This window comes from Centroberyx affinis, unplaced genomic scaffold, assembly GCF_046629955.1.
Source record: "Centroberyx affinis isolate AG114_WGS23_722 - 3 ecotype Tasmania unplaced genomic scaffold, CSIRO-AGI_Caff_v1 ptg007578l_1, whole genome shotgun sequence".
NCBI lineage: Eukaryota > Metazoa > Chordata > Actinopteri > Beryciformes > Berycidae > Centroberyx > Centroberyx affinis.
Genome location: NW_027283823.1, coordinates 72,501 through 97,500, shown reverse-complemented (window position 1 = coordinate 97,500; position 25,000 = coordinate 72,501). Strand labels below are relative to the sequence as shown.

Sequence of the window (25,000 nt, the reverse complement as noted above, 5' to 3'; positions counted from 1 at the left end):
CAGTGTCTGTGGTGTCTCACCAATCAGCCAATGAACCAATCAGAACAGAGTAGTCGTTAATATTAATGAGCCTAAAAGACATAGCAACAGAAACAGCCTGTTGTTGGTAAGGTCAGAGAGATGCTGGAAAAAAAATGGGTTGAGAGTGTTTTTGGAACAAGACACCACACAAACAGCTTTTAAGACATAAAATAAAACACTAGAAAGTGTAGAATATGGGATCTTTAAATCTGTCTGTGCACAAAATTTCCTGGTAGGGCTGCCGCAAAAATGGCAACAAGGTGCAGGAGACTTTTTTTTGCCCACTGAGCTGGTAGATTCCAAAATGTTCACTGTTTACCAGGCAAATTGAGTTTGAGAATGTGTTTTAGAACACAGCCTCTCAGCAGCATGGGCAGTAGCCGGTGGAGCGCACAAACTCAACCATCACAGTCAGAACATATCAGCAGCCTCTTTCCTTCTCTTTAGGCAGAGCAGGACAACGGCCACCCCCTTCCAGCGTTCGCCAACCTCCAAATTGAAGTTCTGGATGAGAACAACCAGGCACCCTACTTCCTGGAGACCGGTTACCATGGCTACGTTAGTGAGGCGTCGCCTGTAGGAGCCACCATAGCGACCAATGCCAGCCTGGCTGCTCCGCTGGCCATCATAGCTCTGGATAACGATGTGGAGGAGGTGAGGACAATACACATGTACAAACAGGTAGAAGCTTGCATACTTACACACACACACACACACACACGTCAGAGCTGTCACTGACTAAAGACGTTCTAAGTTGATTAATTGTCATGTTACTGATGAATCAAATAGTATGAGAACAATGCAAAAATTCCTTTTGGAAGGAACTTTATAGGTGATCGAAATGTCTTTATTATTCTTTATTCATTTTGGGTGGTTAATTACTTTTTGCCTCCCTGCAAATAAATGCATTTATACAAATTGCCTTTCAGATCTAATGTGTGTGAAAGAGTGGTGTTCTGGTGAGCTGTGCCTGTGATGTTTCAGGAAATAACTTACTATACGATATGAAAAGGCATTCAAGCCTACTAGCAACACTTAACTAAACGAGCCTCAGTTGACTAACACCCAAACGCCCATTTACAGTAGCTAACTAATCAACTAAGAAGTAAGAAGTAAACACTGATACTGACACACAGACACAAATATATACAGATGCTTGTATGCACACACACACATAAGGGGTGAGCACATGCAAAATCACAAGCACTCATCACAAGCGCTCACTCATATGACACATTTTATGTATGTGTGATTTTACTAACTAGCTGAAAACCTCTATCTCCTTCACACTGAGGACCCACTGATATGACTTGTTATATCTGCTCCCTTTATAGCTGGCAGCCAACCAGACGCCTGTAGGTATTACCTGAGTGCAGTGGAGTCTGTCTTTCCCTCTCTCTGCTGAGCTGACTAAGGCTTCAATCAGTGGCGGTTGTAAATATTGAAATTAACGATTGTGGCTTTAACACTAAAATGTATTAATTTCATCTAAATTTTGAGGTGTATTGACCAGTGTTCAGTGGTAACATGTTACTTAGTAATTTGAGTAATACTATTACTTGTACCTGTAACGAGTAGTGTAACAATTTACCTGAGTATTTAGTAATTGGGTTTCTTTTTTGAGTAATGAGCCCAGCACTGGTACTGACATATTGTTGAAGAGCTTGTCTTCTAGTCTTCCATCCAAATTGAAAATGTAGGTCTCTTTTACTTAAGTTCAAACGAATGTAATCAAACCTTTTCCCGCCCCAAAATATACAGAAAACTGATTTTTAAATGTCTCATATTGTCCGCATATCCTTAATAATGATGAGGGGAAATGTTGTTAACCCATTAAATCACAATGTAAACAAAGCTAGCAGTGTGATGACAGTGGTTAAACGGGGGACACCATACAGAAATGAAAGATTGGGCTGTTGAAGGCGCTGATTCCATTTCCGTTCTCCCTCCTTTTTGTTCTGCTGGATTTCTGCCTCGTGCCTTGCTTGCAGTGTTTGAAGTGCACTATCTAATTTGCCTGTGAATCTGGATAGTAAAACTATTTCCCCCTTAAATTGCCTCTTGGTGATAATGTAAGAATTTACAGTGCTGCAACATTGTTATCGCCCATGCATTCCCAAGAGCTTGGCTTGTTTAAGACGTACCATAGGCATTTTAACAAAAACAAGCTTTGGTTCATTGCTTTCTACACTCACAGCAGGGAATGGGCTTAGTTTGTGTGTCTGTGTGTGTGTGTGTCTGTCTGTGAGTCTGTCTGTGTGTGTGTGTGTGTGTGTGTGTTTGGCAGTTGATATACGTTGAGTCATTTTAAATATTGCTAACCCTGGTCTTTCCTCCAGCATTAAGTACCAACAATGATGATTAGTCCTAATTGCTTTTATGTGCCTTCCATCACTTTTATTTATGTGTGTGTATATGTGTGTGTGTACAGACTGTGAGTGTGTTTGTCTGGGTGTGTGTGTGTGTGTCTGTGTGTACTAAACAGTGTATGTATATGTCTGTGTGTGTCTGTGCTTATTTATGACTCAATATCCACTCTGGCTACATCGACAATATTATCAGCCCCCCACCCTGCTGAGCCAGCCTTATCTGGAATGTGAGCTGACACACACGCGCTGGCACACACACACACACACACACACACACACACAGAGGAGTTGACTGTTTGTGTGGGTAATATCAGAGGAGAACTTGGATGAGGATTGCCTCTCCATCACTGTGCGTAACACACACACACACACACACACACACACAGACAAAATACACCCTCAGAGGAGAGTTTTTATGTCAGGAAAACCTTGGAGGAGATTTTTGATTCTCAGTCATTCATCCTCTCCTTTCTGAGCACTTCCATGCTCTCTGCTGGTTTGCATACATGCATTTCTGTATTTGTGAGGCGGAACCCTTTATAACCTGTATAGAAAAGCTCTATATATATATTTTTGCTATTGTGTAACTAAACAGCTCAAGATAGCCTATAACTATATTCTGTTTTAGAAAAGGTAGCCTAATAATAATCAATAGTGACTTATGTTGATACTGTTGATAATTATTTTGTCATAGTTTTGTAGGTGTCACACTTTTCAAATGCTGGATGTCTCATTGTGAAATTAAAAATGAGAACTTTTGCTTGTAGCAGCTGTAAAGCTAAACATTTAGGGAAATGATATATGGTTAAGTCTGGCAGCTTGGTGTAGGAGATTTGGTAAGATTTACATGAAATATACAAAAATATTGTACTGTTTTGAGCTTTCCATAGGAAATGAATGCAGTGTGAGACTGTGTACAGCTAAAACTCACTGTGCAGTGGATAAATATGTGATTCCTCACCTGAAACAGTTCCAAAAATGATTACATCCGTTATATTGAGTTAATGGCATTTCATTTTTACAGGCCATGTGATAAAAATTACTAACGATATTTGATTATTAAGAGGTCAGTGTTTTTACTGTGGATAATGCTAGTGGCCTCCTGTCACTCAACATACTGTAGTGTTTGCTAAAATGTTAGAATGGAGCACTAAAGCAAGCCATGTACCAGGGACACATGGATGATTTTGGTGTCTCTGTTCTCATCACTTAATGGGTAAATTGGCCAGCGGGCCAATCTCCCAAAAACAAAGTGTGTTCCTTTAATCCCCAATTGCTGTGCAGCGGCCAACAATACAAGACATATGAACATGAGGCAGGATATTGCTGGAAAAGAGCAAGTGTGTTCAGCAGTATCTTCCCTGGGTATAGCAGGTTAACAAAGAAAACAAAACAAAACAAAAAACTCCCAGATGTAGTAGTGTCTCCTCTGTGGCTCTAACCTCTCTGCTCTCTCTCTAACAGACCAGGGATCCTCAGCTCCAGTTCTCATTGGACAGCTACTCCACCATCTTCACCGTGTCTGGTGCTGGAATCAGAAGATATCTCACCCTGCTTCAGCCACTCGACAGAGAGACACAAGACTCATACACATTCACGGTACTGTAGTGCCTTGGCGTTTGTGTGTGTGTGTGTGTGTGAGAGAGAGCGAGAGAGAGAGAGAGAGAGAGACAGAGAGTCAGAGAGTCCATGTTAGTGTCTGAATGCATCTGAGAAACTCACTTCATCCCTGAGGCCCCTGATGAAACAATAACAGCGGTCTTAAATATAGACTATCATCCACCGGAGGAGAGGAGAGGTGAAGACAGGAGAGGAGGGGGGAGGGGAGAATAGGAGGCGAGAGGGTGGATGACAAGAGGACACAAGGAGAAGGGGTAGAGAGGATAAAAGGAGGGGAGAGGGAGGATAGGAGACCGTTTTGAAATGAGAGGATTGGAGAGGAGAGAGGGAAAGAGTGGAGGAATTGGAGGCACAGACACCCGTAACCCCATGAATTCAAATAAGACTTTTGTTGTAAACATGGATTTCACATTTAACCTGCAATAACATCTTAAGAGGAGAGGGGAAGAAAAAGGTGGGGGGAGAGAAAGTGGAGGAGAGAGCGGTGAAAGCGGAGTAGGGAAGAAAGTGGAGAGAAGAGTAGGAGGGAACAGAGAAACAAGGCATGGAAGAGAGAGTAGTTGGAGGGGAAGAGAAAGCAGAGGATGAGAGAATAAAAGAGAAGAGAGGAGAGAAAAGACAAAGCAGATGAGCAGAGAAGAGGACCTACAGTATGTCATTGTATACTGTTCTTTAAATTATACATGAACATCTTTCTCAATATTGCACAATATTATTTTCATCTGCCAGCACAATTTATTGCCTGTACAGTCTGAATAGGAATTTATTTGTAGATATTGTAAAAATGGGTCCTGTTAATTTGCTCAACATGACTTCTAGCAGGGCTTTTGTGTTTTGTTTTGTTTTGTTTTTTTGGGGGTTTTTTTGGGCATTATTTATGGCCATTTTTCGGTTCAAAGTTGAGAGCAACAGGACAGATTGCAAGAGAGAGGGGCCAGCTGAGCCACCAGGATGCCCATGATTGGCTAGTTTTGAATACTTAGCTCCCATTGGCTCAACGGAGGAATGGAAATAGAAAACAAGACTCGTTACAGTGGTCGCTCTCCCCGTCTGCATCTCTCTCTCTTCACCAGTGTCAGGGTCTGTCTTAATCTCTGTTGTTCCGTCTTTCTCCCTTCTACGTTCCCTTCCTTTCCCTGTGTCTTTTGTTCTGTTTCTTTCTCTCTCTCTCCCCCCTGCCTGTCTATCATTCTCCCTCTCCCATTCTCTATCTCAATTCAATGCAATCCAAATAAGTAGCTGCTTTGTTGGTATGACACAGAGATCCTAGCCATTGCCAAAGCAGAAAGTATATCTCCCTGTGCCTCACCATAAGAGGTACAGCAGTAGTGTTTGTCTAGCAGAGCAAACCACCATTGTTACTTAGTACAGCTCTCTGTTATCTGTCCACTTCAGCCTGGTTCACAGACTGGCAGGGTTTGTGTGTGTGTGTGTGTGTGTGTGTGTACACATATGTGTGTGTGTGTGTGTGTGTGTGTGGCTTTGTACGAGCTGGCGTGTGCTTGTGTGTGCGCACAGCTTTATGGAAGTTTAAAATGGAAAACGCAGAAGGTTTGGTGTATTGATTGAAAGGCAGAGGAGAACAGTAATCATCGTGAAAGCCCTGTAGGAGAAATGAAACTTCGAGAAGACAGGAGAGAGAGAGAGAGAGAGGGAGAGGGAGAGAGAGAGAGGTATGAGACATGGAGGATGATTATAATTTAAAGGAGTCCATCATCATCTTGGCAAACACGCCTGTGGAGAAGATTGGTATCAGTTTCGCCTCTTATGTATAATATTTGTGTGATATTTATTTATATATATTTGTGTGATATTTATTTATATATATTTGTGTGATATTTATTACGGTGCAAACTCATGCTTTAGCACCAACATGAATGCTTGTATGTAAAGTGAACAATACAAACTAACTCACTAAATACTGGACACAAGTGAAAAAAAAATAGCTTTTGTCACAAATGTTGGTGTGCACTTGTGTGGCTGGGCAATGTGGTTGTATAAACCCATTTTTAAAGATTCATTTCATAGTGTATGTGCTTTATTAGACATAATGGAGTGACAGGAGGAGAGAAGGGACAACATGCACCAAAGTCATAAGTCAGACTTAAACTTCAGATGAATGCTAGGCGCCTTGCCCGCTGAGCCATTTCCACCCACACTTTCTTTTGTGTTTACATAAAGCAGTATGGAAGTTAAAAGCATAAAAGTGAGAAGCTTGGTGTGCTGATTGAAGGGCAGAGGTAACAGTAATCATGTTGAGAGCTTGTTAAATTAGAGAGAGAAAGGGAGATTAGAGACAGAATTACAGTATAAGATAAGGAAGAATTATTTTTCATTTGAGTCTGTAGTTAACCCATCTCAGTCAGCCCGCCTATTAGGTTTGTGTCTGAGTTTCACCTCATATCAGCACTGGTGTGAAGACACCTTGCAGCTTTCCAGGAACTGAGAAATGGGTGTGTCTTTTTGCATGTTCAAATATTTATTGTTTGTAGCCTATACATAAAGCAATAAGAAAGCTAAAAATACGAAAGTATTGATTATTTGAAAAACAGAGAAGAATAGTGCAGTAATAATGATGAAAGCCCCGCTGAAGAAAATAAAATTTGAAGAGATTGCAGAGAGTGATATGAGACATGGAAGGTGATTATATTTTAGTAAGCAGTTAACTTATATTGACAGTATACTGTAGAAACCGTCTCCAAAAATCCTTTTCTCTGAAACTGAGAAACAGTCGTAATAACAGTGGTGGACACAAATGTTTGTGTGCGTCTTTGTTTGTGGGTATACATATCATTTTATCTATATACCTAAAACAATATTCAAGTAAAAAATAGAAATGCAGTGGGTTTGAAGCATTGATTTAAAGGCAGAGGAGAACAACAATCGTCTTGAGAGCTGTGCAGGAGAAATTAAACTTAGGGGAGACAGGCGAGAGATATGAGTTCTGAGTTTTGAGAGTTTGTATTTGTGCATAAAAAAAATGATAAAATACAGAAAGTTCACAGAACATGGGGGTGAGATTAAAAAATATGACACAAAACTATCTCACCTCAGTAGACACAAAGAAACAAACAGAGAACCCCAATATGCCAAGGTCATAGAGTAGTTGAGAGAAGTTGAGCAAACAATTCGCCCACCTCAGGTATATTTTTTTCTGTAGTTTCATTTTATATGCCCAGCATCATGCAGCAACCTTGTAAAAGTTAAGTTTTCGGTTAGGTTTTTTGATTCATTGAAATCCATGATTCATGCATTGTCAGTGTCTTGGCTTAGTGAAACATTTTCTACACAAGAGGGCATTTTTTTCTGTTGTCAGTGAGTTGTCCCTCCTCATATGAGTTTTTTGCTAAGAGAAATGATGACGTGAACAGAGGAAAGTGATCATGGTGTCCTGGTGGCTCAGTGGGACAGGGTTTTTGAGATTGCCAGTCTTTTGTATCTTTGTTTGTTTGTCACAATGTTAGTCATGTCAACTTTAACATATTTGGCTGTCTCCTTCCGCCAGACTGCAAGAAATGATCCCTCTGTAGGACAAACAAAATTAATTTAGGTTATTTTCGACCTGGGGGAAACTGTGACAGTCCAAAAAAAAAAGACTTAAAAAAAAGACTTAAGCTTTATAAGTTTGAGCAGAGACTTTTGAGCAGAGACTGGAATATCCCAGTCTCTGGTATTTTATATGTGTGCTGTATATTCTGCTAGCTCGGAGGCAGTAGAGAGACGGGTCAAAATGTCTCCACTGCACTGTGGTTACCACAGTTTGCCTGTAGCCACTGAATTCACTTCACAGTCACTATTAATCTCTTTCTCTTCTGCTTCCACTGTGCTTGAATAAAACCACTGTAAGCTCTAATGGCATACATACATGTCAGTGTACATTGCCAAAGCACTGGTTGCAATCAATAATGACAGCAACGAATAAGAGCAAATAAGTCAAAGCGAATAAGTAAAAGCACAAGTGCTCTGGATGCAAGGATTAATGTACGCGATCATATTATCTTTAGAGTGACATAAATGATGTTCCATGGCCAGCTCTACAGTCTGCTTCTTATGTTTTAACACCAGCTAGCAGACTAGCTCCCTATATAGTGTTCATATTTTGTGTATACATGCAAACAATTGAATGCTGCTAACTAAATTACCTACATTATTTGCAGTCAACCTTTGTAAGTTCTTTTATTTCAAAATACGTCAACGGTAGCAGTGGCTACAGAAACCTATACATTGATTGTATATTGTTATATTTCTCTCTAGTCCCCACACACATTTTTATCTTTCTAACACATCTCTCTCTCTCTCTTTCTCTCTCTCTCTCTCTCTCTCTCTCTCTCTCTCTCTCTCTCTCTCCCCAGGTGGTAGCCTCAGATGGCGTGCAGCAGAGCATTCCGGTTCCAGTGGCGATAACGGTGTTGGATGCAAACGACAACACGCCGACGTTCGCCAACATCTCCTATAATGTCAACCTGTATACTGATATGACGCCTGGAGAAACTGTGTTACAGGTACACACACATATTGATCATACAGTTTGGGAAACATCTAGTATTAGCAGTGGTGGAAGAAGTACTCAGATCTTGTACTTAAGTAAAAGTAACAATACCACAGAAATACTCTGTTACAAGTAAAAGTCCTGCATTCAAATTTTTACTTAAGTAAAAGTACAAAAGTATTAGCATCAAAATATACTTAAAGTACCAAAAGTAAAAGTACTCATTATTCAGAATAATGTATATTATATTATTGGATTATAATTATTGATGCATTAATGTGTACATCACTTTAATGTTGCAGCTGGTAAAGGTGAAGCTGATTTTAATGACTTTATTTACTGCTGGGTAGTTTGTAAATTTCCCCCTGGGGATCAATCAAGTTTTATCTTCCTTATCTATAATAATACATCATAATTTATTTGTTGATTATATTTTGTATTATTAATCTGAATATGCAAAGTAACTAGTAGCTCAACTTATCAAATAAATGTAGTGGAGTAAAAAGTAAAAAAGTACAATATTTCCCTCCCTAGTGGAGTGGAAGTATAAAGTAGCATAAAATGGTAATACTCAAGTAAAATACAAGTACCTCAAAATTGTACTTAAGTACAGTACTTGAGTAAATGTACTTAGTTACTTTCCACCACTGAGTATTAGCAACTTCATTTAGTAACGGATTACTCCTTTCATCATGGTGTGTGTGTGTGTGTGTGTGTGTGTGTGTGTGTGTGTGTGGGGCACGGACCTCTGCTTGGGTGTGTGTATTTGTGTGTCTATCTGCATGTATTTTGTGGTTTCTTGTGCCCATGCTCATGTGCAATTGTCTGTTTTTCTGTGTGTGTGAATGTGTTTGCTTTATTTTGTATGTGCGTGTGTGTGTGTGTGTGTGTGCACTTTTGTGTGCGTGTGTGTGTATCTACGCAGCTGTCAGCAGTAGACAAAGATGCGGGTCCCAATGGTCAGGTCACCTATCGGATCTTAGCAGGCGACCAGGGACACTTCCTTATCAACACCAAGTAAATATGCCAGTCATTATGTCATATAAAAGTTTTATTTTGCTGTTAATTAGTTCCGGGGATTCCTCAGTTTGAAACAGCTTAGTGCAACATTTTGGGTATTGATGAGCCAGTGGCCATATGAGTCGACTTGCAATATGACATGAGAATGCTTTAATGAAATGTAGAAGATGTAGAAGTTGCCATCCACAGTGTTATTAATAGAACTAATGGTATTGTTATTGTTCTCATTGTTAGTATGTTGCTATGTGTAGCATTTGTACATCGGTATATCATTGTCAAATTAACTGCGATACCTTGGTGTAATTGCTAAACAAATGAGTTTTTTTTCTGAACATCTATTCATTATAATGTAAAATAAAGTGAGCTTTATCTTCACAGCACTGGGGTCATTACCGTGGCAACAGGGGTTAACCTCACTGTGGGGCGGAGCTATGCTTTGACTGTGGAAGCCATGGACAACGGACCTGAACCTCATAGAAGGTAGAGGGTGTCTGCCTCCCTGTCAGCCCCCCCCCCCCCCCCCGTCTGCCTGGTGATGAGGTTGATGGGTCATTGGGCTTAGACAGCTTTCATTTTCATTATTAGACGGCCTTTATCCCACCTTAACTCTCCTTCGCTTCTCTTTCTCCTTCATCCATTCGCCATTCTCCAGAGCGCCATTTTCAGTTTCAGGAATATACAGTGAATTATGGTTTTACATCGGCAAATGTCAGAGAAGGAGTCTGAGGGACGGAAATGGATAGTGCGAGTGTGAGGGAAAAAAAGAAGAGGCAAGGAGGAAAGACAGAAAGGGACACTAAAAGAAGGAGAGAGAGCGGACAGAGAGAACGAGGTAATGAGAGGGTGCTTCAGTGCAAGGTGCTCCGTTTTGACAAAAGGAAAGGAAATTATACCGTCTGTATTTCAAAATAGGAACAATTTCAACAATTGCAGGTAAACACACACACAGAGCATAGAGTTTAAGTGTGATACATCTTAAAAGAAACAAATAAGAATCTAGCTGTAGTCCTCAAAGTAATGCACTTTGCTGCTGTCACATTCTTTGAGGATAAGGACTTGAAGCTACATTTCGCTCGTTTTTTCTTCGCTTTTCCCCCGTCTCCTGTCTCCTCCCCTTCATCTACATTTCTCTCTCATGAATGAAATCAATAACTTACCATAGCTTTCACCTGGATTCACCTGCTCAGACTATTTCATGGAAAAAGCAAGTACCCCTAATATTTTGTATACACTGTTTGTATTGATTGGCATCTAAAGTGAGGAGTGAGTGAGGAGTTAAGATGTGAAATTATAATTTCAACAATTACTGAGCAATGCGTTGTCTGGAAACAGAGGCGAATCTGGCAATCGAACCATTCACCCACTGCAACAAGGTCAATCTGCATGACTCCACAGACTGATGGAGCAGCTGCACTGGCAGACAATTTGATCTCTGGAGGTATTTTAGCATTTTGCTGCATCATGCTTCAACATGGTTCAGTGGGAACATACCATGTACTCTTGTTCTTGCAGTCTAGCTCATGCCTTTTGTTGTGTGTTGCCCTCTCTCTCTGTCTCTCCCAGTTTTCCGGATAAACTGGATTATCTTATAAAACAGAGAAACCATAACAATGTGCGTTAATAACAAACACCATACAAACCAAGATAGGGTGTTCAACCATACCAGCCTGCTCCTGACTGTTATGGGTGTCCTTTTCCAACACTCAAACTACACTTATGTGTAGTTATTTGTGTTTGGAACTTCTCAACAAATGGATAAATTAGCAGTGCAGTACCCTTGCAGAAAGAGGAAAAAGCCACAGTCCTTGCGGTTCAGACAAGGAGCAATTTAATTAGTACAAGAAGAGGTACAGTCACGCACACAGCACAAAGGCAACATTTAGCGAAGAACAAATTGGAACATTTTAGTCAACTCTCATCCTCAAACAATGTGACAAGGGCAGGCTGGGTAAGAAAGAGGGATTTTTAGGCTAAAGCTAGTTGGAACATTGTGGAAAACGTGGCACAATGCAATATTACGGTGGCGGTAGCTAGGAGGTTAGGTAAGCCAGCTTGTGTGGAAGGTTGCCAGTTTCAGTCCCCTACCCGATTGAGAACATCTGCGTCAGTGGAAGTCAGTGGGGAACATTCTTCCCTCCCTCAGTGACGATGCCAAAATACTCTTGAACAAGGCACTGAACCCTAAAATGCTCACTGGCCAAGACTGCTGTTGCACTGGAAAGCTCCCAGACGAGAGTGAGTAAATGTATGTTACCATCCATTCCACTGCAGCTACTCCCTCAGAAAAATTGCAGTAAATAAATAATAATAATAATAATAATAATAATAATAATAATAATAATAAGGGTGATACCTTATTGGTCTTTTTCAGGAGATATTATTTTTCAGTTGCCCCTGCACACAGGGAGGTCAGAGGTCAGGCAGCATTCATTGCCATACTCAAGGACACTACAGCGAATACTTGCTGTGATACTTGAACCCAGGCTGAGTGCAGTCTCAGCCTCCTGCTCAGAAATTTGTTTTTAAGTAACCTACCTGGTTAAATAAGCGTTACAAGATAGGAAACAGGCCTAATATTTTTCACACGGTGTATGGCAATAATTCAACTCTACTGATTGACATTTATCCAGTGTTTGACTTAAGCACTGGTTGATGTTAAGTACAGATCTGTCCCACATCTTTGCTGAAACCATTACCAAAATGACAGCATAGCATAGTGGTTAGAGAGACTATCTTGTTGAAAGATGGTCTCTCTAATCGTCTCTAATCTCCCAGAACAGCTAATGTGTGTCTTTCACCAGCTACCTTTCCTGTCAGTGCAGAGCAGCACACTGAACTCCTCCCTGCTCTTTGTAGTGTGAGTCACTCTAGATAAAAGCATCAATGATACACACCTAAATGTAACTTTAAAACTAAACTCTTCCTGCTCTAGAAGTCAAATTGAGTGCTTTTTTGGATGATTTTGGCTTCATTTATTTGTCAATAGCTGTCAAAACTAATAATTAAATAGCCTGAAAACCTCTCAGCGCTTGTGGCACCCAAATCAATAAACTTCGTGAAACTTCACAAATTAAGTTTGCTCCAGCGGTTGACTTGTGGGCTGTCCCCAAATTTCCCCAAATCAAATCAACTTATTTAATAAATCCCATTCAACAAAACAGATGATGCTTCAAGTGGAGATGATAAACGGTCTTCATGTCTGACTCCGTATCCAGGTGATAAAATATGTGATTTGTCATTAATTGTCAACATTAGAATAGAATGCTCTCTCTCTCTCTCTCTCTCTCTCTCTCTCTCTCTCTCTCTCTCTCTCTCTCTCTCTCTCTCTCCCTCCTGACCTGAAGATACAATATTTGTCAGTAATCATAAAAACTAGAATATTTTTCTCCCTCCCTCTCTGCTTCAGCTCTGTGGCTGCCAAATCAATACAGAATGAGAAAGTTTGCAGATTGAGGTGGTTCCAGTGATTGGCTCACAGACTGTCCCCAAATTTCCCCAGACCCCCTTTTTTTTTTTCTCCACTGAAAATATCAAACATAACCCCCCCTTAACAGATCAATATCTATCTCTCTCCTGCCTGGTTTGTTAAAACTGTGGGTCAGGACTCAAAATGGGCTGTGTGTCCCTTTCCTTGTCGGTACCAACAAGACATGAGTGGCAATATTTTTTAATGAGTCTGGATGATTGGGGCCCAGGCTGGAAAAGCTGAAGAACCCTTGAGGTAAATGTTTCATTCCAGACTAAAAGTACATGGCTCAGATAGATAGATAGATAGATAGATAGATAGATAGATAGATAGATAGATAGATCCTTTTGCACTGTGCCTTACGAGGCATGTTGTGGAGTGGTGTTTCTTAAACTATGGGTTCGGGATGTAAAACCAGGCCACGGTCCTAATTCAAGGGCACATAAAGAGTGTTTTAATGAGCCTTTGCTCTAGACCAGGAAACTAACATTGTCTTTCTGTAGTTGAGGAGTCCTTGGTATAGAAAATAGCAGCAATTTGAAGTTGAATTTTCAGAGAATTATAAAGTGGATGGTCAAGTACAAAGCCATTCACCTAAACACTGACCTAAGCCGACCATGATTTACTGAAACGCGAAATAACTCTCTAAATGACTGGCGGAGAAGGAGGTGCAGTGTGTGTGTGCAGCGGTGCGGAGTGGTGACTCAAAAAGTTGTGGATGACAGGGCTAAAGTGCAGGATGGGGCTCCGTAAATTGCAGGGTAAAAGGAAATTGCCCCAAAAAAATGTGTGTCTGTTAAGTCTATTGTACTAAACAAACTCATTATTTCCACTTTGTTTCTTCCAAAGATTGATGTGCAGGTGTGTGTGTGTGTGTGTGTGTGTGTGTAGGGTTGTGTTGTGTGCGTGCTGGTGTGTACACATGTGTGTGTTGGTGTGATTGTGTTTGTAGGTGTGTTTGTGTGTGTACGTGTGCAGGTGTGTGTGGATTTTGTCTGTGTGTGTGTGTGTGTGTGTGTGTGTGTGTGGACAAAAGAGGGAACAGCAGTTATATAATTACACGTGTCTGCCAAATGGATAATAAATATTAAATAAGAAATACTGAAGAAGGGATGTAAACAGAATAATTAATTATTGTCAAGTATCATTTATAGACAGAGGGAGATTTGGTGTAGAGAAAGAGAAGGAGAAATTGGCCTTGGCTACAAACAATAGAAACCAGTATTGAATAATCTCCAGTCTTTCAATCTGTTCTCATCAATAACACCATCTGAATCATTTTTTATAAAACACTGGCTTTCAGTCCATTTCTCACTGGGGGCTTACGTTTTTCCAGACTCTTTTTTTGTATTCTTTTTTTTTTTTTGCTGCAAACCTAAATGGATTTTGTGGGCTATTGTTTAGACACGAGGTTCTTTGGCTTTTTCAGTCTCTGATCCGGTTTGAGTAGAGTTAATCTCTCTCTGCTGGAACCCAATACTCTTGCCATGTAAGGATGCAAACTAAGCCCATGCAGTCTCTTATACCTGAAATTCAGGGTGAGTAAAAAACACTACTTGTCATGCGAGGACCCACCAGAAACGGGACTATGACTGATTTTTGGTTCTAATCTATTAAGAACTGCTGGTACTAACAAATTTGACAACATTTTATGTTGGATTTAGATTACCAAGTTATAAGTCTACAGTGTTTTACTCACTCTACCCGATGTCGAAAGTTATAAGCCCATTATGCAGCCAATAAAAATTGACATTTTCATCCAGAAGAATTTTTGTGAGCCATTTAAATTTTTCTGTGAACTAACATTGGGCTTTGACGCCCTCTTTGATAAACCATATTAAAGAGGTATTTTTTTCTCCTGTTAGAATGAAGGAGCTGTGGACTGCATCAAATTATCTGTCATCATATGTTCTTTTTCTTCAAACTTTGCTTTGACCTCTGTAGAAAATGTCTATGAAAGCTTTATTTCTTTAGAGGATAGACAATTTTTATTAGGTCTGATATGTTTTTTTTGTTATCTTGCTTCTGAGTTTTATCATTAAAATGTGCAAATTAGTAAACTATAAATGATTCCCCTGTTTTAGATTGTTGGACTGTATAGCAACATTTCTTCAACCTTTCCCAATGTGAAACTGAACTCATATATCTATTTGTCCTCTATACACATGTGATTTTAGACCGCTATATCCGTCTATGAACTTCCAAGTTTCTCCCAAACCTGGAAAATAGAGAGCCAAGACTTTAATCTGTGAAACAATCAAGAGAAAACCTGGAGCTGCTTCACTGACTTTGTGGACTGACAGAATGATTGTTGGAGCTTTTACATTGTAATTAGCGTTATTTCATGGTAGCGCTGAAAGGTATGAACAAGAAAATGTGTTCATGTTTGCACAAAATGACCTCAGGCACTGTCACAGTCACAGTGTCCACAAAGTTTGACTCAAGTTTTCTGTCAATGGATTTATTTCAATGTCATTATTAAGAGTCTCAGCTCTGTTGTTTCTTGTTTTTGCGGAGAGAGTTGTTCATGATCACAAGTCTAGACCAAAGTATTGAAGATCATAGGAATAACAGATGAGACTTTTGTTTTAAGTTTGGATCTTCCCTGTAACTTGCAGCTAGTTTGTCGTTATCTTCCAATTATATTAGGGCAGTCAATTTGCCAGAGGGCCAAATAGTTTTCAACAACAACTGTGACCTCGCTAAGCAAACATTTGCAGAAAAAAAAAAAAAGGACACAAGCTGTTTACAACATTGGAAATAAACAGCTCTGTCAATTATAAGTCATTATGGTGACATGCTGTTGTACAATAAGTGGTATGTTGATTAAAAATGTCAGTGAATACAGCTTGTCAAATGCCCAAAGCTGTTTGAGAGGGGAAGTAAACACTGTGTAATTCAAACTTCATTTCACTATAAATAAGCTGAAGTGAAACAATCTACTGTTCAGATGCTACCATAAATGCATTTCTGTCTGGGTGTCCTTGCCATTAAAATTGAAACTTCAGCTCCTGCCTCAACATAATTCCCTTTTTTTTCCTTTCTTAATTCCCTTTTTAGCTTAATTCCACTTTTCCTTTAATTCCCTTCTTCCAGTAATTCCCTTTCTAAACTTAATTTTGCCAAGTTGCTTTAACTGCCAGCTCTAATACTTTATTGAAGCTACAGCATGACTCTATTGGGTGATGTATTCACACTTGAATGTCAGTTTGTCATGGCAATGATATTTCATCAAAACAACATAAACTGAATTTACACTTACCGCACCAGCCGGACATTCGATGGAAGGGGTGTGCAGGCCCAAAAAATCTTATGACAGATAGATGCAAGAGAGGCTCACACCCATCAGTGGAAGAAAAAACTCCTGAAACTGAAACAAAAAACAAAGAGGAATGGCGCAGTTCCACCACTTAGCATGCTATATTTGATATCATGGCACATTCCTGTAAACCCCGTAATCACTCTATTCATTTGAAATTGAGTGGTGGACGTGTGCAAAGCCTCTCTACAATATTAATCCCATTATAAACATTAGAGGGTTATGTGTTCCAATAGCATTAGCATGGCCATGCTTTGCTCGCATCCTTAGGGCTCAATTTTAAGTAATAGTTGAGATTCTGAGGGTCTAGATAGTAACTAATATGCCACACTGCATAATGAAGTGCATAAGACTGCATAATGAAGGCATATTTAAAGCTGATGTAATGGCACTGCCATAACAAAATGGTGTCACTCTAGTATATTTAGACATACTTTTGCTCAAATGAAGCATGAGAAACAGCAGAAAATAAGTATGTGGATGATGGTAACCTAGTATACAGATAGTATACATTTTCTTTTTCTTTTTTTCTAACCATTGAACCAACGTAAAGGCAAACTTGAAAGCAAATTAAGTTCAGTCTTTGCACATCAGTAGGGAATAAGATATGTTCAATCATCAAATGCAAGCTATTCCATATTTTTCCATAGCTGTAGTGACGGTAAGAATAAGTCCCAGAACTGTTGGAAAGGACTTGCATGTGATTTTTATAGTAGTGGATTCATTCCACCATTCACTTGCACTAACACGACCAGCAAATGGCAGCCAGTTTTGGATGTCTCAAGCAGGATATTAACCGCAAACAATCAATCAGTGAAATCCCGAATCTTCCCTTCAAGAGCCTTGCAGATTAAACAAAAACAACAGAAAATTGTACCCCCGAAAGAAAGTTCATAAAAGCTCAATACAAGATAGAGCACTAATATATAGTTAGTCTAGAGCGTCTGCCACTCGCGCTGCTGCTGACTCCACGCTGTTATCGATTAGTTAAACACAGCATGGAGTGCCGAGAAACAAACACCGGCCAGCTCCTCCAAACTTAAATAATTGACTGTTCACCCGCCCTGGCACTCCTTTTTTCAGTCATTATCCTCTCCTCTTTTCACCCCTTCCAGCGCTCCTCTTTCTCCCTCTCTCTTCTCCTTTCTAACACATGCCTCCCCCATTATTCCTCCCTTATCTCTTCCTCTGCTATCGCCTGCCGCTCTATCTATCTATGTACTGCATCTATCTGTCTGTCCAATCGGTCTCACCCCATTCTCTAGTCCCCACACACACACATTTTTATCTTTTTAACACATCTCTCTCTCTCTCTCTCTCTCTCTCTCTCTCTCTCTCTCTCTCCCTCCCTATAGGTCGTCCATTACTACGGTCTATATCGAAGTTTTGCCTCCAAACAACCAGAGCCCTCCCCGTTTCCCCCGGCAACAGTACAACCTGGAGATCAGTGAAGCTATGAGGACTGGAGCTACACTGCTTAATCTGCAGGTGGTCTCTCTTTCTCTCTCTCTCTCTCTCTCTCTCTCTCTCTCTCTCTCTCTCTCTCTCTCTCTCTCTCTCTCTCTCTCTCTCTCTCTCTCAATTCAATTCATTTCAATTCAATTTAAGGAGCTTTATTGGCATGACGTACATGTGCACATGTTGTCAAAGCATTGATTCAAACATAAATGAGTTAGAAATAAAGTAAAATAAAATGAAATAAACTGCATATTAAATATATAGATTCATCAAATTAGAATATTTCGGGACAGTAACAACCATAACATTGATGATTACAAAAAAAAAGAGAAAAGAGTTTACAGAGTTGATGTGTTTCTTAGAGTATGGCAGGACATCACATACTGAGCACAGAGTTCTACTGTTTCAACATTTTCTCCAAGCAGGATACACATTTTTTCATTGATACTGAGATTTTGAAAGTTCTCTATTCTTTCAGAGATTTTTGAAAAGTATGTGTTCTTGATGTGTTCATACTTGGTACAGGAGAGAAGGAAGTGTTCCTCACTTTCTATTTCTCCTGAGTCACAGTGCACACACACTCTTTCTTCTCTTGGCAGCCAGGTTCTTCTGTGGCTGCCCGTCTCTATAGCTAGCTGCTGGTCTCTCCTGCCCGTCTCTATAGCTAGCTGCTGGTCTCTCCTGCCCGTCTCTATAGCTAGCTGCTAGTCACTGAGTCTGTACATCGCCAGCAGCTTCCTCTGTCTGGGCTGTTTGATTCTGATCAGATACTGGGCCAAATTGTAATTTGTTTTAAGGTTTTGGAAGCATTTAGTTTTGTTTATAAGTTTGATTTATTTTTGCCAATAGTGATAATATTCTCCTTGTGTTGTTTTTTCTATTTGTTTGAATTTTGTCAATGGTGGTTGTGTGGTTAGGTTTAGTTAGTGTTTTTTGGTCAGGTATTCCAAGGGGTCTCTCTCTGGGTGTTGCTCTCTCTCTCTCTCTCTCTCTCTCTCTCTCTCTCACTCACACAGACACACACACACACTCTTCAATGTTAAATTCATGCCCCAATACATAATTTATTCATTTATTGTTTAGAACAAATATCTATTCTTGAATACACTTGAGGGGTAAGGTTTGCTGATGGAAAATAATGGTGTGTGTGTGTGTGTGTGTTTTGTTTGTTTGTTTGTTAAGGCAATGGATCGGGAGAGGGACCCCATCAGCTATAACATCCAGAGTGGAGACCCCCATGGACACTTTACACTACAACAGAGGTAAACACACACACACACACACACACACACACACATTTACAATCATTTTCTTCATGTAACTGCTGCCCTTCAACCCATCATCTGCTATCACACGTCAGGCAGAACTACAGTAAATTGTTCAGCATGAAGCCCAGATAACCCACATTTATTCAAAAGCTCTTGGTGATAATCCTCCTCATAGCTCACCTCTGAATGTTTCTGTTGCACAAGTATCGCTGCTATGTGTATTTTACAGCATCAGAATCCTTTGGTCTTCAGCTGAATGGTAATAATAAACTTTATTTATATAGTACCTTTCTTAACAAGGTTACAAGGTGCTTTACAATAAAATGAGGAGGAAACATAAGATATAAATACTAGACAAGTAAAAGAACTAAAACGTATATACACATATACATATATACCGTATGTAACATATGTACCGAACCAGAAAAGCCCCACACAACATGATGTTAAAAGACAATTTGTTTCAAATATGTTATAAAAAGATTAAAGGAAGATACAAAGCAAAACACATTACATTATGTTAAAAGGGCCTTTTTTTTAAATTAAAATATGTTTTTAAAAAAGGTTTAAAAGAAGACCCTGTGTTGACTAACCTAAGCATAATGACCAACTGTGTATGTTACAGCCATGCCAGCACCCTTACAAAATAGGCCAGTACCAGACACGTTTGGGTGCCTTCCCAATGTGTTTCTGGAGTATTTGAACTGAGCCAAACTGTGCACAAAAACAATGGAAAAACATCAGCATACTGTGGCATGGCATGGAGCTCTTGTGCAGTGGAGAAAGTATATCAGAGCTTGTTCTCATAGTGCTATAATGCAGAAAACACAGCTGAGGCTGCTCCGAAACATTTGCCATTATCATTATAATGTTGGACAGAACCCATCAGAAATTCCTACAATGCAGAAATGAAAGTTTTTCAGTTCATTTTAATCTTTTTCCTGTATTTATGAGTTTCTGTGTTGCAGAGTCTGTCACTCTTTTCCTCCCTGTCATTTTCTTTCCTTTCTCTTTTCACTCCCCATTTCTCTCTTACTCATTACTTCCTTCTCTGCTCTCTCTCATTTTGCTCGGTATTGTCTTTCTTCTGTTCTCTCTCTCCTCCCTCTTTTCCTCCACCTTATCAGTCTTCTGTTCTGTCTCCTCCCTCATCATCTGTTTCTCTCTTTCCCTGCCCTTCACTCTTTCCCTTTTGGTCTTTTTTTCTAAGCCTGTATTCTCCTCTTGTTCTAGATCTCTCTTCTTCTCCCTCCCTTTCTTTCTGTCCCTTCTTTTGCTCACTTTCTCTGTTCCTCCCTTTGTTTCTCCCCCTCCCTCTGAAAATGTAGATAGGATCTTTCCCCAGCATCTGAAATACATATTTAATGAGCAATAAATGAATAAAAACCCCAAAAGCCCTCAGACTCTTTGTGTGTGTGTGTATGTATGTGTGTGCACGTGTAAGCGTGTGTGTGAGTGTGTGTGTGTGTGTGTTTATATATGAGCCCTGGGCAGAGCTCAAGCCCTGAATCTTATAATCATTCTCTGGCCTGCTTGAACCACACACACACACACACACACACACACACACACACACACACACACACACACACACACACACACACATTATTTTACCTGCAATATAAGTACTTGTATGTTCCCATGTTTGCATGCACTACACAGTTAGCATGCACAGGCATGTGTGCGAGCGCACACACACACACACACATACACACACACACACACACACAAATGAAGTGATATGAGTGACTCTAGTTTGAACGTACATGTGTGTGTGGCACTAGTTGTTGATGTTAGAGGATATGAGTAGAAACACATCTCTCTCAACGTTTTTTGTCAGGAAATTACATACATTTGAATAAAGCAAGTGTGTGTGTGTGTGTGTGTGTGTGTGTGTGTTAAAATCCCACTTCACAAGCATATCCTTTTTCACTATGTTAGTTTTCCTTTCATCCATCACTTCCTAAATTCCATATTTTGCCCAGATATTAACTCTGTGTGTGTGTGTGTGTGTGTGTGTGTGTGTGTGTGTGTGTTTGTGTGTGTGTTTGTATGTGTGTGTGTGTGTGTGTGTGTGTGCATATGCGCAGCCATTCATTGCTTTTCATGAATCATCCATAAATAAACATGACCAATTTTTTTAGTTTGTTGGAAAAAAAAACAGCTTTACATCTTCCCCTCTCTAGACCACTTAGCACACACACACACACACACACACACACACACACACACACACACACACACACACACAAATACACTTATGCATACAGTCTGTCAATATCTGGGCAAAATATGCATTTCACATCGTTTCTAATTCATGAAAGCAGCTTAAATTAAAAACACTTGAATCATTATGTAAATCTTCACTTGGAAAAGACCAACTAATCAATCAAGCCCTACATCAAAGACTTCTGCTGTTTTTGATTGGCCAGAAGTCTCAGATATGCTGTACAGGATCTGTTAGATCTTCTAGAGTTTTTTTATTTTCTTTTGGTGTAATCACTTTACCTTTAAACTTAACTTTAGTCTTCTTTGGATGTGTTGATTTTTGAATTATATTTGACTTCAGCTAAGATTATGATTGGTCCAATATTTGTTGCAACCATAATAATGATTTGTGCTTGATGAAAGGTGCCATTCTAACCAAGCAGCTGGTTACTGAGCTTTCTAATTGTTTTGTATTCTTTATGTAATCATACTACTTTGAAGAACTTTTTGGGTATATATTGATACTAATACTGATCTATCAATATATTGTGCTAAAATTGGCCTTTTATTGGCCACTTACATGCTTATGATTCAGTCTGTTTGATGAGATATTTATTGTATAATGGGACAATCTTAACCTGAAATGATTCTAATGCAATATTTTGATTCCACACAAGTATGCATGTATACTGTATGTTTATTCTTATTCTTATTATCCTGGGTTTCAATGGTAGTTTTAGTGTCACACAATGGTCTAACTGCTGTTTCAGAGGCTTTTCCATCCTGGCAAGAATGAAATCTAGGGGAAAACACTTAAAATTTTCAGATGTTGAGTGAACTATCAGCCATCTTTAATCCAAAAACCCACATCGGTTGAACCTAGTGCATATGCATTGGTATCCATTGCATAAAAGCCCCACATCACTGTCAGAGACATTATTACAATAGCACCCGAGAGGGCGTTCTTTATTGTGATTATGGGTGATGCGGTAGGTACGAGATGCCATCTGCCTCACCGAAGTACCCATAATTACAATAAAAAAACAAATGCACTTGTGGGTATTATGGCTGTTACACAACAGTTATCAGTGCTTGCATACTGTCTGAAAAGTTTGCACCAAAGTTGTGTACATACATACTGTACATAGGAATGAAAAGTAGCAACTAATGAAGAATAATTATCAACATGGTTGGCAATTAACCAGTCAGATGGCTTGGCTGAAACTACTCATGTAAGATCACAATAAAGAATGTCTTATTAACATATTACAGCTATACTACACTGCAATATCATTTGTTTTGTTTTGTACTGTCCTGTCCGGTTCCGTTCTGTTCCATTCTGTCCTGTCCTGTCCTGTCCTATTGTCCCGTCCTGTCCTAACCTTTCCTTTTCTGTCCTGTCCTGTCCTGTCCTGTCCTGTCCTTTTCTGTCCTGTCTTGTCCCGTCCTGTCCCGTCCTGTCCTAATCTTTCCCTTTCTGTCCTGTCCTGTCCTGTCCTTTCCTTTTCTGTCCTGTCCTGTCCTTTCCTTTTCTGTCCTGTCCTCTCCTGTGCTGTCCTGTCCTGTACTCTCCTCTCCTCTCCTGTCCTGTCCTGTCCTGTCCTGTACTCTTCTGTACTCTCGTCTCCTGTCCGTTCTGTTCCGTCCCGTTCCGTTCTGTTCTTGATTGGTCTGGCCTACTCTGTTTTCGCCTAGTCTTATCTGCTCTGCTCTGTCCCATTGTATTTCTGTATTGTATTCTATTGTATTGTACTTTACTGTACTGTACTGTATTGTATTGTGCACTATTGATTCTATTCTATTCTATTCTATTCTATTCTATTCTATCCTCTGCCTCTATGGCTAGCTGTTAAGAGGGTTGTGTGTGTGTTGTCTCTCCAGGACGGGGCATTTGGTTCTGGACAAGGCTCTGGACAGGGAGTCGTTGGACCATTACACCCTGGTGGTCACAGCCTCAGACGGACACCCACATGGGGTGAGAAACCCTACAATACCACACCGATATTAACCAAAAGTTGTTAATTCTTTCCATTTTGCTGTGTGTTGATAGTAGAGAGACAGAAATGATAGAGGTGAACTTGCCAACACACACCAGCTAACGCAGTTACCCACCTGTTACTTTCTTGCTAACTGGCTTCTCCTTATGCCTGTTATTTCATATGATTTTACAGTCTGTAGACAGAGGAAACAAACAACCAAGCACCAAGCACAAGTGGACGTCTCTAGCGCCATGACAGGCCAATAAACATGCACAAGAGATGTTTATATTTGGGTTTCTGACAAATTAAAACTACGGGATTTGGATGGGAATCTGGCAGAGTGGGGTACTCCACTTAGCCTTTTCTCTCCATGTGAGTCTGCTGCATATAATTTTAATTATATTTAGCCTGGGTACTGCAAGAGCTATTTTGCTGGCAAATATGTGTGTCCTCCCTCACTTTGTCTATCTGCCTCTCTCCTAATTGATAACAGGTCACTAGAGTATCTCTCTTTCTCTCTCTCTCTCTCTCTCTCTCTCTCTCTCTCTCTCTCTCTCTCTCCCTCTCTCTCTTTGTGGTGTTCCTCCTCTGCCTTTCTTTCCCCTTTTTTAAAAGTCAAATCCTCAGCCTTTGTCACATGAAAGTCAAATGAAGACATTGTCCCCCTGCTCTCCCCTCTTCTCCTCTTTCCTCTCCCTCTCATCTGTTTCCCTCTCCTGCTCCTCCCTTCCCCTCTACTCCCTCTATCGCCCACCAGTTGTTTCTCAATTCCTGCTTTCTTCTATTCTCTACTCTCCTCATTTCGTCTCCCCTCGTCTCTTCTCTTCTCATCTCTCTCCTCATCTCATCTCTTCTCTTCTCTCCACTGCTTTCCTCTCCTCCCTCCTCCCTATCAGCCATCTTTCACTTAAAGGCTTGGGACACGTTTATCTCCCCTCCTCTCCTCCTACCCTCTTCTTTTCTTTGCTGATCTCCTCCCCCACCTGTCAATTAAAACAAAAGGTAAAGTTTAAGGTCCCACTGAGGAGAGAAAACGCTGATTTGAATACTCTGACCTTCTCTCTCACACACACCCACCCCCACACACACACATATACACAGAAATATGGAGGGAGCAAAGAAGTGGGAGGGAGAGAGATTTGGTGTTGAGGGACTGAGGGGGTCTCTTATTACTTTAACAATTCCACTGTGTGTGTGTGCGTGTGTGTGTGTGTGTGTGTGCGTGTGTGCGTGTGTGCGTGTGTGTGTGTGTGTGTGTGCGCGTGTACACAATTGTATAAAGATGCAAATGTGTGGCACACACACACAAACACACACACACTCAGGCACAGGCACACACATATTTACACACTCAGTTGCCCTCTGGACCTTGACAATTAGTGTATTATCTTTCTGCCCCAAAGGTCTTTAAGTCAGGAAATAGCTAAAAGTTGTTTGGAAATTTTTCTGCTTGACACCCCGTTCTATTTTGAATAAGAGAGAAAGAGACAGAGAGATGGAGAGAATAAAGAGGGTGGGAGAAATGTAAAGAGAGAGAGAGTGAGAGGGAGAGAGGGAGAGGGTATAAAGAGAGACACAAAGGGGAAGCCAAGAGACGAACAGAGTGAGCTACAGGGAGAGAAAGGAAGAGAAGGCAAGAAGGAAAGAAAGAAATAGAAAGAGAGAGGGAGAGGAGGGGAGCGAAGATTGGGGTGTAGTTGCCTTATACAGGCCCATTAATCAGCATCACTCTAAAGGCCTTGGGTTGTCTTCACACACACACATACACGCACACACACACACA

The 25,000-nt window shown here is 40.3% G+C and overlaps 1 protein-coding gene across 1 annotated transcript in view; it reads left to right on the top strand.

The window, feature by feature from the left end:
• pcdh15b (protocadherin-related 15b) overlaps window positions 1–25,000 on the top strand; it is a 125,996-nt gene that overhangs the window by 39,998 nt on the left and 60,998 nt on the right. Inside the window, exons 11-18 of the mRNA XM_071513849.1 lie at window positions 469–675; window positions 3,855–3,989; window positions 8,363–8,512; window positions 9,425–9,516; window positions 9,898–9,999; window positions 17,660–17,792; window positions 18,945–19,024; window positions 23,120–23,213. Of these exons, the coding sequence (XP_071369950.1) occupies window positions 469–675; window positions 3,855–3,989; window positions 8,363–8,512; window positions 9,425–9,516; window positions 9,898–9,999; window positions 17,660–17,792; window positions 18,945–19,024; window positions 23,120–23,213 (993 nt within the window). The remainder of the gene's footprint in view (window positions 1–468; window positions 676–3,854; window positions 3,990–8,362; window positions 8,513–9,424; window positions 9,517–9,897; window positions 10,000–17,659; window positions 17,793–18,944; window positions 19,025–23,119; window positions 23,214–25,000) is intronic.